This window comes from Orbicella franksi, chromosome 5 (genome assembly GCF_964199315.1).
Source record: "Orbicella franksi chromosome 5, jaOrbFran1.1, whole genome shotgun sequence".
Classification (NCBI taxonomy): Eukaryota; Metazoa; Cnidaria; class Anthozoa; order Scleractinia; family Merulinidae; genus Orbicella; species Orbicella franksi.
This window is the reverse complement of record NC_138149.1, coordinates 16,279,575-16,298,776: the sequence shown is the minus strand read 5'-3', so window position 1 is coordinate 16,298,776 and position 19,202 is coordinate 16,279,575. Positions and strand designations below refer to the sequence as shown.

General features: G+C 39.2%; 2 protein-coding genes across 2 annotated transcripts; one reads left to right on the top strand and one right to left on the bottom strand.

The window, feature by feature from the left end:
* The first annotated feature begins 1,839 nt into the window (after positions 1–1,839).
* LOC145487820 (solute carrier family 23 member 1-like) lies at positions 1,840–17,217 on the top strand. The gene is made up of 12 exons (XM_081466618.1): positions 1,840–2,083; positions 7,600–7,722; positions 11,430–11,587; positions 11,999–12,118; positions 12,816–12,841; positions 12,882–13,178; positions 13,281–13,305; positions 13,644–13,767; positions 14,992–15,148; positions 15,603–15,856; positions 16,132–16,405; positions 16,898–17,217. Exons 1-12 carry the CDS (start codon positions 2,069–2,071, stop codon positions 17,215–17,217), a joined length of 1,893 nt encoding a protein of 630 aa, XP_081322744.1. The 5' UTR covers positions 1,840–2,068.
* Positions 3,546–5,960, bottom strand: LOC145486825 (uncharacterized). The gene is made up of 2 exons (XM_081465545.1): positions 5,579–5,960; positions 3,546–4,959 (listed from the first exon to the last, which is right to left on the bottom strand). Exon 2 carries the CDS (start codon positions 4,218–4,220, stop codon positions 3,546–3,548), a length of 675 nt encoding a protein of 224 aa, XP_081321671.1. The 5' UTR covers positions 4,221–4,959; positions 5,579–5,960.
* Positions 17,218–19,202: the final 1,985 nt, after the last annotated feature.

Genomic DNA, 19,202 nt, shown 5'->3' with positions numbered 1-19,202 from the left:
AGCGGCTTTGTCACCTGAATATAAGAACTCTGTCAAACGCACGCAACATTTTAGCGCAATATACTTTTAGGTTTGCCCAGCCAGTTGTACTATCTAACATCTTAAAACATAATTGTAACAGAGTGGCTAGACCTTCGTGACCTGTGTGCATTAATGTTGCAACATATCGTGTTTAGATAAATTTGTTGTGAGCCTTGGACTGAGCCTTAAAACAAAAGCAACAATGAATGCCTTGAGTCTGCAAAGGACAATTTGGTTTTGTTATTAATCAGCCGCCAATGACAAAATAGTTTTTTTGTTGTTGTTTTCGGCGGTTAATCAAATGCAAAAACAAACACTAACGGAAAGGGCTTTTCAGTGACAATTTAGATTAAAGTTCAATTGAAAATTACAATAAAAATGCAAATACAATGAAGGGAAATTAAAATTCACTAGCAATTGACAATGGAATTTGTGCTTTCTTTACTGAGTTCTTCGACTGTATAGTTGATTTAGTGAAGGACAACTGTTTTGTCGCGAAAATTCCTGTTTGAAGAATTGTGTTCGAGGGCTGCAAATTTAGGTAAGTTTTAACAGGAACTGATTCCCAATTTCTTACACTGTTGTTAGTCAAGTGGGGGTCATTCGATTTAATAGTTCAAAAAGAGAAACCTTAGCATAACCTTTGTAACGGACTTGTGTTGATCATAATAATTGTCCTATTTGTCTTCTGTTAGTTGCATGAAGCCATAGATTCTGAGGGCGACCAAAGATTTAATTTTCCCTTTGAGAAAGCAATGTTTTTGGGACCATTTTTGTGCTAAGCAATTTCTAAATGATTATGATTATTTAGATGCCAGTAAACTTTTTCCATCGAGCAATAAATGGTGACGATATTTTCTCAGTAGTGCGTTTCTTTTGTCGTCTTTTTTTCCTATGGCATGGTGTAGAAAATAACCTGAGTGGCCTGGGTGCAAGGCTGTAATTTTTTTGTTTTATGCGATATGATATAACAAGTCAGTGCCGAGAAACGATTGCATGACGTCACCAAGCTGGCCTTTAGAACACAGAGGGGGAAAGACATTCACTCAGGCCCGGTAATTAGGCTGACTTCTGTTCAAAAAAGAAACAAATAGAGGATTCCACGACATCTTCAGTTTACCTCGAAGATGTGATTTTAAATGTGGAGGCTTAACATCACTAGCTTTCCGCCGACTGAACATTCCATTCACTGACTAGGCCCGACAAAATCAGAGCTGAGAGGCCACGCTATTTCTATCATTTGTGATGTAAACCCTTTTCAACACACATTAGATGATATAGTAAAAAAAAAAACCTCTTTTAAATCATGCCTAAATGAGCATGATGGGACGAGTCAGCCAGAGATTCAAGCATTAACCCTTCGAATTTGAACTATGACAATGGAAGACGTTGACGTTTACCAACACTCATGCTTTTCGCAGTCAAACTTCTCAGCACGAGGGGAACATATTCATGTACAGCCGACGCAATTTCAACGGAACGTGAGATGAAATAACGAAAGCGAAGAATGTCAAAATGAAAAACAACGAATACCATCGTGAACGTTCAATATAGGTTTCTTAGAATGTGGCGAAAATCTATCAGGTAATGGTAAGAAACAGGCATTTTTAACATTTTAAAAATTACCTCTTTTTGGGGTTGAATTATGCGCTTAACATAATTATGCAAGTTACATGCCGCTGCCCAAAAGGTATGTCGACTTAAAAGCTTAATGGTTGAATATCGTGGTTTTGTTTTGGCTCAAACACCCCTTTTCTTGGAGGCTGTTAACTAAACGAGGTAGTATCTCGATAGCAGTTATAGATATTCTATATTCTGAGACATCTCCTTTGTTTGTTTCTATGTGGAAATTATGTGATATTCTGCTGATTGGCGGGAGATATTTATACGCCTTTAAAGTCATTGAAATTTTACTTTGTCAAGTTTTTATAATTCTTAACAACATATTGTTCGGTATGTAGGTTTCAGTGTTGGCGGGCAAATCTCAAGGTTATACAAAGGCTGCATTTCATTCAGAAGTATCAAAGACTGTGTATGAAAGCCTATCATGGAAATCGTTGAGGTAAGCATTGCAATGCTTCGGATTCTCTCTGCTGTCATGCAAACAGTCCTCGTGATAAAAACATCGCATTACCGGAGACAACCATTGATCCACAGAAACAGGCTTCCAAAGTAAACAAGCTCCGTCACTCCGCACCGAAACCTTCGTCACATAAAAGCAACAATAACAACAACAAAAACAACAACAACAACAACAGACGCTGTGGCGAAATGACCGGCAGCCGGTCACGGTTTTGAAATCACTAAATGCGGTCACTGACCCCGGTCTTTTGCATGGTTGACAACACAGTGGAACATGAACTAGTAAAATATGCTCTTAAGAGAATCATTATATAATGGTGTTTCGTCACATCGGGGTTCCTTTGCCAACTATTCATCACTATAGTCCTGTTCGTCAGTCGTTGTACTGCTAAGCCGGTTCGTTATGTGGGGGTTCCACATTAATAATGGAATGTCGTATTATGTAGTCGATGATTGCTAAACGAGCAATAAAATCTATTTTTTCAGACACTTTCATTACTGGAAAATTTCTCCCATCTAGGTGTGAACGTTTTGTTGTTCGCTGTGGCTGAAGACCGGCAGCCGGTCAAGGTTTTTAAATCACTAAATGACCGGCAGTCTGATATTTTTCTCGAATTTAACGAATCGAAGGAACCCATTCAAACTATCATATGTCTATTAAGAACTGTCAAGCGATCCAGAAGAGCTATATAGATCGCAAGTATAACGCTTGTTTCACGCTCGGCTCAGAGAGCTAGACCATGGTTTGTGACATTTGTAATTTTTTTGCGGTCAACTGCCGGTCACTGTTCAAATCACTAAATGACCGGCAGTCTGATATTTTTCCCGAATTTAAGGAATCGAAGGAATCCATACAATTCAAACTATCACATTTAAGAACTGTCAAGCGATCCAGAAGAGCTGTATAGATCGCAATTATAACGGTCGGCTCAGAGAGTAAACCCATGGTTTGTGGTACTTAGGTCGACTGCCGGTCACGGTTTTCAAAGCAGTACGATAGTTTTAACAAATTTAGGAAATCGAACGGGTCATATCCAAACTATTCTATGTCGAATAAGAAGTACAAAGCGATCCACAGATATTTATAGATCATTAGTCTAACTCATGTCACAAGATGATTTACAGTTAATTACATGAAAAACATGAAATGATTGCAAATACGATTTAAAAGCCAATTAGCGCCAGAAAAACTTTTAGAAACTTCTGTCATCGTCAAATATTAAACCGTTTCCATAAAAATGAAACAGTACTAATTGAAAAAATATGTTAAGTAAAACTTATAATGAAAACAATATTTCTGTAGCTGCTATACTCGACTGAGGCATAGGCAGCACCCATGTGTGCACTGCCTATGGTCCCTATGGGAAAATCCCATTACTTTGATTAATAACCGACTAATCTTAGAGCTAGGAGTACACTGAAAAATACTCTCGTGTAAATTGTTATGAGTATTTAATTATGCAAGATTTGCCGAACCAGTTTCTGTTCTTTGGTCGACTTTTTAATGAAGTGCACGTAAAATGAGTCCAAAGGAGACACCTGTCACAAGCAATGCTGTCTTCACTTTCGTCGTTTATCATTTTTGCGCAAACAGAACAAACAAAGTCTACGCGGGTCTTCTCCTTTGTTGGTTCAAGAACGGACAACCATGCATCTTTTTCAAAGTATTTTTCAACGCGGTGGATGTCGACTATTTCTCCATCCCTGACAGTGTCTGATATTTTGCCAACAGGCAAAATGTCGTCTTTGGCCAAAAACCGATGACCCGCTATGGCTTCACCCACGGCCAGTGATGTCGAGAGAGAGCCAAGGATCATTCTGTCTTTTTCGATAGGACTGAGCCTACAGAATGGAATTAAGTTGTTACGACTTTCTGTCTTTCTTTCTTCTTTTTTTTTTCTCGAAAGGCCAATAACCGTCACTTCCGCTCCCTTCGGACGACTTCGTTTTAGAATCTTGGGTGGCATCTTTATTTGAGAAAATTCAGGGGAATTTTTTCCATCCCTGTCATCGTCATTTATTTTCACAGTGTCCTCTTTTAGGTTTCCCGCAGTATTCTTATTTACACGATGACATGCTTGTCTGGTGTTTTGTACATTGTCTTTTGCTTCACTCATTGGGGAATTGTCTGCCGATAGCTCTCTTTCCTCGGCGTTTCCAGTCAGACTTTCGTCCCGTAGCCTCTCTGTTGTAATGTGATTATCACTTGACGTTCAGTTACTACTTTCTTAGGGTCTTCTACTTTCTGGTCTGTTTTTGTCTTTGGTGTTGATTCCACTTCCTGAACAACTACCTCATGGCCATGTTTCCAGCTCCTTATCAAAGACTCAGTGAGGGTAGACATACCACCCTCGCTGACAAGGGAGGCAAGAACTTATGCTGTTTTCAGACCTCTCCTGAATTTTTGAGATTGTGTAAGAGTAGTTTTATTTCCTGCAAGGGTGGAGACATACTCAACACAGTGGTATACTTGCGATCTATACAGCTCTTCTGAATCACTTGACAGTTCTTAATCGACATATCATAGTTTGAATTGGCTGGCTTCCCTCGATTCGTTAAATTTGAGAAAAATATCAGACTGCCGGTCATTTAGTGATTTAAAAACCTTGCCAAAGCGAACAACAAAACCTTCACAGCTAGATGGGAGAAATTTTCCAGTGATCGAAGTGTCTGAAAAAATAGATTTTATTGCTCGTTTAGCAATCGTCGACTACATAATACGATATTCCATTATTAAAGTGGAACCCCCATATAACGAACCGGCTTAGCAGTACAACGACTGACGAACAGAGCTATAGTGATGAATAGTGAGGAAAAGAACCCCGATATAATGAAACACCATTATATAATGATTCTCTTAGGTGCCTCCATGGGGTAATCATTTATAGCGTTGCGCGCGCAAGTGTTATGTTTTGAATGCTGTTTTTGCATTCGCTTTCTCACCTAGTCCTCTCAAACTTATTACATGTAATAAGCAATGATTAAATAGTATTTTTCTATCATCTCTGTTAAAATCTGGGGATTTAGTCTTGAATTACTAATGCCCAAACAAATGTGCTTTTTACTGTTTTTATGGCTTTATTTGTGCTTTTCATGAATTTCCTTCGGTGAAATCTTCCAAACTTTTTACATGACATCGCTTCCAGTGGGATACGAATTTTAAACACGGAAAAAGTAGGGTTTGTAAAGGCAGTTTTTTCGATATTTTCAAATTCATGTCTTTTACCGCTGCAAAAAACCTGGTCTTATAGATTTGCCTGAAAAACGAGCACCGACTGAAGTAAAATATTTACTACCAATCTGCCAAATTTAACGGAATTTCACCGAAGGAAACGCGAGAAAATTCACTGTCAGTTTTGCTTTTTTTGTGCTCATGTTGACGTAATAAAGTATCGAAAAACACTGACGTTTTCCTTTGAGCGCGCGCAGATTAACTCCTCAGCGCTGGTGCGATCGTAAAACTACAGGGAGCCACCTTAAGAGCATATTTTACCGGTTCATGTTCCACTGTGTTGTCAACCATGCAAAAGACCGGGGTCAATGACCTCATTTCCACCTGCATGGATTCCACAGGGCTCAATTTTTTCTGTTTCAGCGATTTACGTGACCCGTTCACGGTCGAATTAACGCCAGTAAATGTCTTACGTACCGTCCACACTGCACCGGAGAAATTTAATAAACGGTCCGCAATGCGTACTTGTGGGCTTATGGTTAGTGCATATAGTGTTTCATTCCATTAGGCTGACTTATTCTAGTCTAACGGATAGGCAACTACTAGAAAGATAAAAGTACAAAATAAATGTGTTTGGCAATACTTTCGCATGACTTGTCGGTTCGCGCTTGGACCGTGCTTGAGCCTGCTGTTTTAGCTACCCAGCATTTCCCTACAAACCGATTTAATTAATATTTTTTCATGCCAAGCATAGTTATCAGTGTGGCAGAGTGGAAAAGGTATCTGCCTTGAGAGCGGGAGGCTATGGGTTCAAATCCTAATAATCCTTGCTTATTATTTTTCTTTTTTGCTAATGTTTTTTTTTCTTTCCTTAAACATTTTCATTTACATTTACATATTCACAAGATTTGCCCTGACTTAGCGTACCTTATGCATTTATAATGCATAAGCCCACATGAACGCAACAATCACCGCTCATTTTGGATTTGTGTTTGCCGGAAAACCCGTTCAGGGAAATCACATTATTAAATTAAATGCTTTGCGGCCACACGTAAACAAAAAGCTGGCGTTTTCAAATTCCTCTGGTTTGAAGAGCGTTTTCGAAAAACTCCGTTTTCGAGACAGATTAGTGTGGACTTTAGGCCTAACTGGAGAAATAAAGCTGCGTTTTCAAATTTCTCCGGCGTAGTGTGGACGCTGCCTTGAATTGAAAAAGAAAATAATTAAAATAGGCTATCTTTAATTACTTTGAATTTTGTTGGGTTTTTAAAATATACTGTAAGTCGACAGTGAACGGACGACTATAGTATGACAAGTGGCTTGCTTCTCCTTCTCTCTAGCTGGTCTGAGTGAGGCTCCGAGCATTCTATCTTGCTGTTTTTAGCTGCTTGCCACTAAAGTGAACGACCTTGTATTCCCTTGGAATAGTAGATTTTCTTTCTATTTTTTGTGGTTGATTGAGTAAAGATTAAAGTTGATTTCATGAAAAATAAGGACCTGTCGCTCTATATCGATTTCAATGCCCTCATGGCAAAAAGCCTTTTTGAAAAGTAGCTTGTCACGTGATGAGTCCAAAAACAGGGTCAGCCAGCGGACACGAATCAACCGAGCTCATATTTCATTCTAATGTATTTTCTTGATGAAAGGTTTGTTTGTTGTTTTTGATTTCAACTTAATTTAGCGCGACTCGGTGCGGCCGAATTAAATTTGACGTTTTAAACCACGGCTTTGCTTTTATCATGCCACTGCCTGGCCAAATTGACCAAATTATAGTTCGGCTCGGCAATAGCACGACGTCTGGAATAGACCTTATGCACTTTGGCCGTAAGCATTCTCTAAATGGCGAAACACTCCATGGCTTTTATTTCGAAAACTAAGCACTACCTCATGGTGATTGGCTGAGAGTAGGCCAATCTACCGTTAATTAATAATTCGCACAATTTCCCAGTCATATAATAAATGAGTAATCGTATGAAAGCTCCAGCAATTGAGGATTTACACTACTCGTGATATTTCAAATTGCACTCGCCTAAAGGCTCGCGCAGTTTTGAGAGAATTTTCAATCACTCGTGGTGTAAATCCTTAATACGCGGTCGCATTCATACGATTACTTATCCTAAACCCTAATTAAGGACTTTAGGAAAAAAAACCGCACACAACACATCGGCGAACTAGACGGGAAAGAACATGATGGATACACTAAACCATCCCCCATTTCTCCTCTAGTTGGGGACAATGAATAACATGTACATATTTAGCATGTTCTTGGTATGTCTGTAAATGAACTGTATTTTCCCGCTGTAATTCATCAAATGCTCATTCAGTATTCACAGATAACCAAGCCAGAAACTCAATCGTCGCACAAGAAGAAAAAGAGAGCTCTTGGCTTGTCGTACCTTATCGATGAGAACCCACCATGGTACATCTGCTTACTGTTGGGTTTCCAGGTAAGAAGAGTCATAGCGGCCTTTGCAACGGCCTACGAATACCTAAACGGTAGCATCATAGTAACAACAGGAAATAAAGAGATAACATATCTATGTTTCCTTTAATGCGAGCAGTCCAATTAGAGCTGAGTCGATGACGTCCAGTCGATGACTGGGTCCCTCTAATTATAACTGTTTTTAACCTTACGAACCAGGTCATGGCATTTTAGTTTTTTCTTTTTCGATAATTCTCACGACCTCATAACATACAAGGATGCGGTTTCTGAGCATTGTAAAAGAGAACTTAAAAAATGGGGCAAATGCAATCCATTGTCGTCTTCTGGTTTTAAAAGTAGTTTTACAGTTTTCAGCTGTTGTGGTGTTATTGCAGTTTATAACCCAAGCTTAATTTTCGGGCAATTCTATTGGCTACTTTACGTCACGTGGTTCAAAATTACTGGGCGGTTATCACGCAATAAGCTCCGCCTGCGTCGATAATTGCCCTGCGACTGTTTCTGTCGAAAAGAAACAAAGCTAAAAAGAATAAATCCAGCTCTAGAATTTCACCTTTTCATCTTTATTATTGTTCATGGAAGAAAAACAAACTCTTTTCGTGGAATCCGCTGATAATGACATAAAAACATAGGTGCTCCATGAGCACATGAATCCACGGCCATAGGTAAGTGGACTAGGAATCACTGCAGGACCTGGGTTTAATGTCTCCAGATAACAAAAGCTTCTTTTCTGACTAGAGGTAGCTCTTATTATCAAATTGAACTCGGAAAAAAATTCTGGATAACATTTATAATTCCTACCAGAAGACCAACACTTTTCTTGTTCAAATTTTGTTTAAAAAAATCGAGTAAAAAAAAGACTCTTCTTCATGAGCAAACTTGACAATCCATAGTTCGCAACTGGTAGCCACAGGGAATAAAACAGATGAAACGGGAACACTTTTCTTCAAGAAATGTTTAATTCTGCGTCTTACTTTTCTGCGTTTAACTGATTTTAAAACTTCACGTGGTAATCTAAATGGTTTTGTGTCTCTTTTCCTACATGCAGCAACTGATAAATACACTGATTAAAGATTAAAGATTTACTCTTACGTGTACCTTGCCTTAACTGTAAACACTGGAAAGATTGTCTTTCATTCCGCGTATTTGCAGGAAAAATACTATTTACATAATGACCAGGCATAGCTTCTGTGGATGTGTTTTCCATGGTCATGCTTTCGTCAACTAAAGCTTTTTGTTTGCGCTCTACTAAGAGAGTCATATCTCCTTAAGAGGAACTGTCATGTAATTGTGGTGGAACTGACTGCGTTGTGCTCTGACTGCATAATCCTTCGAATGGGATGCATACTTCCTTGAAAGGGCTGCATAATCCCTTGAAAGGGTTGAATTATCGCTTAAAAGGGCTGAATAATCTCTCGAAAGGGCTGAATAATCTCTCGAAAGGATTGAATAATCCCCCGAAAGGGATTCGAGTTTCCTTGAGAGGAATGAATTACCGCGAACGGTGAATTCGTGATTTCTGCCGTGTGCCATTTGAGTCGGCCAGTGATGTAACCGGCCTGACTGCAGATTCTGTTCTACATTGCGAAATATTGTTTTAAAATTTGAGTGCATGGCATTAATGTCCTCTGCATCACAAGCAACATTAGGGATCTTTATACGATGCAAGGACGGGAAGGCCTTTCGCGTGTCATGTCGCCAAAGACAATGTTGAAGAAATCCACAAACAAATTGTACACTGAAGATGTTTATTCTGCTACTCGTCCTTCCGTCGGTTCGGTACGGCTGAAAGTTACAAATGTAAAGCTTGCGACTCGAACAAATATTGAATTACAAAAAAAGCAATACAAATGAGCGACCACTTACATATTTTTGGGCATCTTCAGGCCTAATCAAGATGTCAACATCGAAAAAGTAAAAGGCAAAGGTAAAAGCAAACTTTCCGCGTACACACAAAACAACACTCATCAAACTGCTAAGAGCACATGGTCGCAAAAATCACGTGACCCGCACAAGGGGGGTACAGAGGGGCACTGTAAGGCAAACTGTCTCTAACAGACAAAATGCTTTAAGTTGTGGAATTTTCGTAAAGGACGGCGACGTCAATAACTCTAGCTTCATAAAAGCTTTTCACAAAACCAATGACATCCCTTTGAGATATAGAAATATTATCCAGTTAAGCTTAAACGATGGTGAACAGACGACACGGAACTTACTCCTGTTTATATATGTAAAACAAACCTTCCTGATCTGTCGGCATTTAATATTGAAAGAATCCAGAATTTCCGTGTGAAGAATTTATGTGAACGATCTTTGTGTCGACCTGGTTCAGATAGCTTTTTGTCAGCACAGCGTTTTAGAATTGATCCTGCCTGTAGCTGAAACAAATATTTATAATAAGACAAACATTACGCTGAGTTCCGAGTTGTATGAAAACAGGAAATAAACATCAATTTGCAAATGTGCATTTTATTTGCTCGATAGCTGCACTGAAGGTACGTATCAATCGTATTTCCAATCAAAACCTTTCGGAAACCACTCTAAACCCTGCAAGATCATTCGAGAACAATGTTTTAGCACATTCGCTGATAGCTGTACCAGGTTATATCAGAAAAAAAAATAGAAAACTTTTCTATTTTTTTCTATTCAGCAATTCGCGTCACTTCGAAGAGCGTGGGAAAACGAGTCTGCAATATCATACTTACGGTCAGCGGAGAGAGATCGTAGTCATTGATAATGCTCCGTAACGCTGCGTGTAAATGCCCGTTTCATTTGTTGGTTATCCTGTGTAATCGGACCGGTTCGTCCGAGCGTTTAGGACACGTGATTTGATCGAGGTTCATTCCAGTTTAGGTCGAACCTCGGCGCTACACGTTTTCGTTGATTGCGTTGTTATTTCCCTTGTGTATGGTCAAAGGAACACTAACCGGACTGTCATTTTGTTAAGGAACTTACGGAGAATCAAAGGGATCGAACATTACGAACACTCGTGAATCAAGGTTACCGTAACACGAATTTTCGTATTGTAAACAGAACAGTGTCGAGCGTTTCCCTCGTTGATCTAGACGAATAAACGATGAATTGTACGGCTGTTGCACTGTGCTTCTTCTGGTAAATTCGCATTTTTTCCCTCCGATTTGACAAGCAACTCCCTCTTACGAACATTGACAGGTTTAACTAACCGAAAGTCTACCGACAAATCAATCGTGACTAATCTTTTGTTCCTCTCAATCGTATAGTCGGTCGTTCGGGCATTAATCGGGAAGCGACCTTCGCACATCCGAAGTTTGATTAAGTACGAATATTCTTTTGTTACACGATTTTAGATAACGGCCACGCTCGATGACATAGAATCTACGGCCCTCCGGCCGTAGATTCAAAAAAACTGGTCGCCAATGCTGCTCCGATAAGTACAAAAAAGTCAGCAAAATGTGCAGAAAATTAATGGGAGGGTTATAAAATAAATAACCCCCTTTCTGGCTCGCTGGTATGTTGGCTGATAACGTCCTTGGCTGTGAGATTGTCCTCAAAATTTCACATTTGCCCTCGAAGCTTCGTTTCTCGGTCAAATATTCATTTTTCGGACAATATCCCAGCCGCGGTCATTATCAGCCGACGTACCAGGTGCCAGAAGGGATTTATCTACTAATTATTCCAGGACCAGTTGTTCGGTGCTAAAATGTTCTAAAATTGTACATATGTGTTATATTTTAGCATTACCTGACCATGCTGGGAGCGACATTGGCCATTCCCTTCATTCTGAGTGGCCCGATGTGTTTTGCGAACAACACGCTTGTCATCAGCGAAGTCCTGAGTACAATATTCTTTGTTTCTGGAATTGTAACTCTCTTGCAGTCTGCGTTTGGGGTCAGGTAGATATTTAATATGGAAACAATATTATTATATAACAGTTGTATTTGAAGCGTAAGCAATATCAGGGAAGCCCGATTATGAAACTCTGAAGTGAAGTGAACTCCATTTCGTCAGCCCAACCGGTGTTATTGTCTGCAGCTGACATATGAACCCACCGCATACGTTGTGAGCTGGTCACTTGGGAGGTCAGATATGTGTTCTCATGCGGTCATACAGAATGGGTAGATATTGAGGAAATAGTATATCACTCTACTTACGGTCGAGAGAGACGCAGTAAAATATATCAACAATATCAAGGTTTTAAGTTTTTAGAGTGGTTTGCTGCGTGATTTTGTTTACGTACAGCCCAGTGTTCTTCTTTTCCAAGTTAAGTAAATTCTATTCTTGCAAATAACGTTACTTGCTTGCAGGCTCCCTGTCGTTCAAGGAGGAACTTTTGCTTTTCTTACTCCGACATTTGCCATCTTATCTTTGCCACAGTGGGAATGCCAGAAACCTGGAGGTAAATTGATTTCCTTTAGGATCCTTTAGTGCTGTGACACCCGTTAATATGACCATGACGCTTTGTGCTTTTTCTTACCTGTTTTGGACAAGGGATTTACTCTTTGATTCTGAAACTCTCAGCACCTGTTCGTTCATCCCTCGCAGACATTTCGATGTGTAAACTGTTTGACGTCACACACCATTACCATAACAACCGACATGCTGGGCAAGCCAAATAGAGCTTTTCTGAGAATTCTTTGGTTTGGCACGGTTTTGTTAGCAGCAAGGCAGATTAAATACTTTGAACATTTTATTATCATCCTTATTTTCTGACTCCTGATAAAATCTTAAAAAGCACAATGGTAGTTTCAAAACGGCGAAGTTATTGCGGTAGGAGACGATGGTTATGTACTGAACGCAAAATAATTTTATAAAGGTTCCATCCATACCCACCCATTCGTGCCCCGGTGGGGATACGAACTGTCAGGTACATCTGAAGGTTAATAATGATTGGGAAAGAGTCTTGTCCAACAACAAGGTGGTTCGGCGGGGGTGGGGCGAGATCGTAAGGCGGGGTTTCAGTACTTTATACTGTAATCGATACTTATCATTGATGGGAAAACCTTCTAGACTATACTAGTCTAATTCCATCCATATTCTATATATGCCGTAAGAAGCCCCGAGAACACCAAGCCGGTTATGAAACGGAATTATAATTATGTAAGTTATTGCTGTCTTTCGTAGCGTACGTTGCATAGTCGATGTACAAAGTAGTTTAGTGATCGTCTCATATTACTTTTCTTTTCTAAGAAAATGGTAACTCTACTGTAAGCTCACTTGCTAACAGTGATGACATCTGGAAACCTGGCATGAGAGAGGTAAGGCTAACGGTGTGTTGTAAAACGTCAAGACGGTTTTGCCTTGTTTATTTCTGTTTACTCATTCATCAGATCCAAGGTGCTATCATGGTTTCGTCACTGTTTCAAATTATGATCGGTTTCACTGGCCCCATTAGGTTTCTTCTTCGCTTCATTGGACCGCTAACCGTTGCACCTACTGTTACTCTGGTGGGTGTGGCACTCTTCAGATTAGCAGCGGATACTGCGGGTAAATACGACTAATTGCCCTCTGGTTTCAGCTTGAAAATCCAGTTTTTATGTTTGATAATTTATTTAATCTGATCCTTTTTTTAAATCTTCACCTTCATAGGAAATCATTGGGGAATTTCAATGACGTAAGTAGGCATCGACTGTTACTTAAAAATATCAGCGAGAAAAAAATTGTCAGATGATAAACAGTAACCTGCAATGTACACTACTGACACATAGTTGTCAAATAGGCCCCAACTTTGTTTGCTTTGGCTGACGCATTACACATAGGCCAATTTAAACTTCTTTGGAAGAGGAATCCTTCTGGTCTAGACGGAACTTTACAGAACTTTTTTTACCGGTTGTTTTTTGTGTTACTTTCGAAAGTTTAGGTAAAGTTCATAATTGCATCTAAATATTGTCTTTTATTCAAAGTATCATTTATTTTTGTTTATTTTTGTTTTTTGTTTGTTTATTCTTTTAGGACCATTGTTTTAATAGCTCTGTTTTCTCAATACCTGAGCAATGTCAAGATTCCACTTCCTGGATATAGCAAAAATAAGGGTGGTTGTTATGTTGGCCGTTACCCTTTTTTCAGGTTGTTTCCAGTGAGTATTGTAATACACAATTTTTAAAAGACTTGGGTTGGGAAGGCCAGGTTGTTTCCAGTGAGTATTGTAGTACACAATTTTTAAAAAACTTGAGTTGGGAGCACCCTTGAGGTTGTAGGGGACGGAGTTACCGGGTTAATAGAGCGCTAGGGACGCCGGCTACAACTCTTTTATTTCTCTATAATTCTGTATGTTTTATGAACTTTAGCATTGCCAGTAAAGTTTCTTGAGCATGAATATAACGTTTGTTTGTAATAATACATCATATGTACATCATCCCGAGAAGAATGGATGCTTTATTTACTTATTTACTTATTTATTTATTAATTTATTAAAGAGAAACAAGCGCACAAACAAAATTATAAATGAAATGGACTTTATGACTTGTTTTACCTATTTCCTTCATGATAAAAATAAAGAACAACAAGAACTGGGTGCCATGCCTAAAAATGATAATACACAATTGTTGCCAACTTTCCAGCTATTTTTGAGCCAGACCAGGGCATATCAGACGTATATTTCCCTAAGAGAAACAGCTTTTCGAAATTTTAAGGTGACTTTGAACCCTCTCCACGGAAGTCTTTAAAACTTTGCAGAAAGTTGCATCTGATCATGCTTATCACAATTCGATAATAAAAAAAAAAATCGGGATCACCGAGCTCGTTTTTGAGTTCTAAGCATTTTCAAGCTAGAATAAAGGGTGCTTCTCACAGGTTGTATTGTTGCTATAGTACCCTGTTACGCCACATAGGCTACGTTTATTGTTTCACCAATGGCGAGGCGTTTTTATGGTAACAATATTGTAGCATCACTTGATAAAGAGTGATTGTTTTGATCCGTCAATAAATAGCTGTTGGAAAATTGCTGGAAATTGTCGTCAGCCCTGTCATCAACAGAATGGTGATTTATCAGATACAAGCAGGTTGATTTTCCCGAGCTATCTGGACCCTATAGTAGCAGCATATTCGTCAAATTCAACGTTTGAACTAATATTAGAAATTATCACACTTATACCGGTTAAAAGTTTTATAGTATGCAGTGTTACGAAAAACGGAAATGGTATCTGATCTATTATGACATACTGTAAATGTGTATGACCCTGTAGGAGGTAACTAGAAAGAATCTTCAGCTCCTAAAATAACAACATTATAAGAATAATCTGTTTTAGGCTTTTCCTGTCTTTGTTTTTGGCAAGTGGATTTCGATTTTCTCAATATGCAGATCATCTTGGCCATCGTAGCATCGTGGATTATTTGTGCCATTATCACCGCAGCAGGAGGCTTTCCTTCTGATCCCAGCATTCCTCAGTACATGGCGAGAACTGACGCAAGGATCTCTGTGTTAAAAGAGGCCAAATGGTTCAGAGTTCCATATCCAGGTTAGTAGCAGTAACTCATGTCGATCACGATAACGTAAATGATAATTTTATGGTCATCTAAGAATTGCTGAATCAAAGGTTAATATTTTTTCTCTATAACAAAACTGATTTATTTTTTGCACTAAAATTGGGCAATTTATCATAAAAAAGTAAATTCTTCCAGCTTTCATATACAGCTAAATGTTAATCTATATGTTGAGCTCAAGAAGGTCAATCCAGGTAACGCAACTTCATTAGTTACCACACAGGGCCCAGTTGCTCAGGGGGTGGATAGTGCTATTCAGTGCTTATCCAGTGGATAAGTGTTAACAAACTATACCACGCTGTTCGCTGGATAGCGATTTATCCGAAGGGTAGCGTTATCCAGCCTTTCAAAAACCCGGGCCAGAATTCCCACCTTACAACCCTAGCCATACTCATTTATAACTCGTGTTACGTGTTCATAATTTTCTAGGTCAGTGGGGTACGCCAACTGTCAGTGCCGCAGGGGTGTTTGGGATGCTAGCTGGGGTGCTGGCCTCCATTATTGAGTCAGTAGGAGAATACTTTGCCTGTGCAAGATTATCTGGGGCACCTCCACCGCCAAAACACGCCATCAATCGTGGAATAGGAGTAGAAGGGATTGGATGTCTCTTGACGGGAGCTTTTGGTAGTGGAAATGGTACAACCACGTACAGTGTTAACACTGGAGCCATTGGCATCACAAAGGTACTTTAACTTGGGACCAAAATTTTTTTAATAGTGCCTACGAGAAGTAATATTATAAAAGGTCTTGACCAAATCCGTTTGACATGTCCAAGCGTACCAAAGCAGTGGACTAAAACGTACCAGACTTGACTAATAAATGCTAACACTATAAACAGCATCAGGGAATATAGATGTCTTTCCTGTTGTTTTTTCTAATACAATAAACGTAACAGATCATATAAATGATACAACCCTGTCACCATAGTAGATGTAACACCAGGCTTTTGCCATGTTAGGTTGGAAGTCTTCGTGTTATCCAGTTTGCAGCTCTTGTGATGATTGTGGTTGGCCTTCTTGGTAAGGTTGGCGCGGTTTTCGTCAGCATTCCAGATCCCATTGTTGGTGGAATTTACATGGTTATGTTTGGAATGATCGCCGCTGTTGGAATCTCGAATCTACAATTTGCTGACATGAATTCCTCCAGAAACTTGTTCATCGTTGGATTTTCCATTGTGTTTGGATTAGCTCTACCACATTACATGGAACAACACCCCAATGCAATCGAGACTGGTATGGTGTTAAGAAAAAAAGCCAAAGGGATTAATTCATAGCAAGACCACATTCAAGTGTATTTAGTCTTGTTTCTTTGCGATACTTTTGCCTTTGCATCCAATAGTGAATTCCTTTCCTGAACTTTTAAATCATCTATAACATGTCACAACTAAGTTCACAGCGTTTCAAGGGAAAAAAAAAAGAAAAATCAAGAAGTGGGAATTGTGAAAATCGATAAATTTATAGTGCCAAAGCTTCCCGTCTTTCTATCTTACCTACGCGTAGAATTTCTTCAAAACAATCGCCAGTTCATCGACCGTTTTATTTCGTAGATATCCAATATGTAATAATCCTGTATTCATCTTTCCATCCATGGGTAATACTCGCTAACATCGAGCGTTTATTCTTTTCGTGTCAGGGAATCCTTAGTATAATTGTTAATTACGATACTTAATTTTGGAGAACTAACGGACTTATATAAGCAGCTAACAGTGTTTGGTCGTTCAATAGGTGTGTCAGAAATCGACCAGATAGTGACGGTACTGTTTAAAACAAGCATGGCAGTGGGTTGTATCGTTGCATTGATTCTGGACAACACCATTCCTGGTACCATTGAGGAACGCGGGCTCAAGGCTTGGAGGCAACATTTATCAGATCACAGTGATGAACAGTTTCAAACAGCTTCTATTAAAGTCTATGATTTGCCGTTTGGTCTCAACCGCATCAGTAACTACAAAGTGGCCAAGTATTTGCCTTTCCTGCCTTATGACGACGAGGAGCACGAACGAACACTTGATGCAGTAGAAATGAACACTGTCAGCTCAAAGTAATCTCGCTGGTTAAATAAGTTCCGAAAGTAACAACCCGCTCTCCACCAATAGAGAAAGCCCGAAATTCACGACCCTCAAATGTAATTCGAAATTTGAAAAGGCAAAGGTGGGAAATAACAGATACGAAGGACAGTAAACCGATTGTTATTTCTTAATGTTAGTTCATGTCAACACCTCTCGCCTTCGAGTTATCAAAAATATCTTTTTCTACAAAGAAAACAAGTTCTTCTACACCCAAATTTTATGTGCCTGGGATGAAGAGTTCTACGCTTATGGTAGAATCCCAGCAAATGGGTTTGACTACACGTGTTTGCTTCCCGTCCCCTTACCTTCTGATAGAATCTGAAGCTGAGTAATTATGGTTATTTTCGGAACTTTACTTCAAAACTATTTATTCACACCAAGAAACTATGATGATAGATCATAGACCATAGATCGTAGTCTCTTTTTTAGGTGGTTACTTGATAGCAAAAAAAGGTCTTTCCTTAATAGCAAAAAAGGTGTTTCCTTCAACATTACTTATCTTCACACAGTCCTCGCTTGCTTTGTCAAGAAAACACCACAGAGTATATGCATGTTAGAAATCAAAGATCATACCGTTAATTCTTTGATCGTAACTCCAGTGACATAATAACATTTGATTAGCATGCACGATTCAGTGTCTGGTCAACCCCCAAAAACAGCTCTGAATACTGATTGAAAAAAGCACGATTAACTGTCCAGAAGAATTTGAGCCGAATGTATTGAACGCTGTTCGTGCGACACGGGTTTAAAACTCAACATTTTCAGAACTTTTAACTAAATCAAACTTAGAAGAGGAATTAAAATTTTCAGTTTCTTGTTGGCCGAGTAGGAGGTAACAGGAATCATTGTTTGGCTCTCTGTTATGATGCATGGACCTCATCGACCTGTGCCGTCCTAACCGTCAGCTACGTAATTTCCCACTTAATGCGCATTTCCGAGAATACGTGAATGGTATAAATCAAGGAAATCAAAATTGTGAATATCGCGAATTGTGCTCTACATATGAGTGTGTTTTCCTTTTGGGTGATCTGGATCAGTGATCAGTGATCCAATACCACTCAGATCATGGTGCTTAAAAGGAGCAGATGAATCCTTGACCAGAGTAGACTCATCGGTTCCTTTGATGCACCATGATCCGAATGATCTTGGACTACGATCGTGATCCAGATCACCCCCAAAAAACGCAACCATATAGATATCTCGTATCCAGTTGAGACTGCAAATACCGGAATCTTATGTATATTTCTGTTTACTTTTTTTTACACTTGCATCACACTTGTTTGTCTTGGGAGTGGATGAAATGAAGTCTAAGAAGGAATCAGTAATGCATTTGGGGCGAGTAGTTTGTTCTGAAAAGTAGTTGATCGCTTCCACCACTTGAATCACCCTATAGCGTTTAAAAGACTAATCGTAGTTAAGAAATTTGATCACATGGAACAATATGATCACAACCATTTAACGTGATGCCTGACGATGGCTTGTCAAGGGCTTATGACGCACGAACGCAGCCATGCACCAAACGCTATGATAATTATGTGCCACAAACCTATACAATACGTGTGTATTTGGAACACACAAGGGCAGCCAACTGAAACAACACGCTAACACGGCAAATATTTTATCATATTCGTGACGATTTGGACCAGTTTCATTACACCCGCAGTTCATATTTTGCATGAAAATCTACTGTTATTAACGACCAATCTGGAATTTTGCACTTATGTTAGGAACACCAGAGTTTAACTAGGATAGTTGACTGAACGATATGATGCATACAAACCACCCAAGAACAAAACAAAACAAACAATGACCGTGGGAGCGAATTACAAGAAATCCGCTAATAACTCACAAACATGACAGTTATCGTCAAAATTGACAAGCGCCAATGGGAAGATTCAAGAAGCTCTCTCAGGGATGACATATCTTGAATGATACCCTAAATGTTTCAAGTTAGTTTGTCA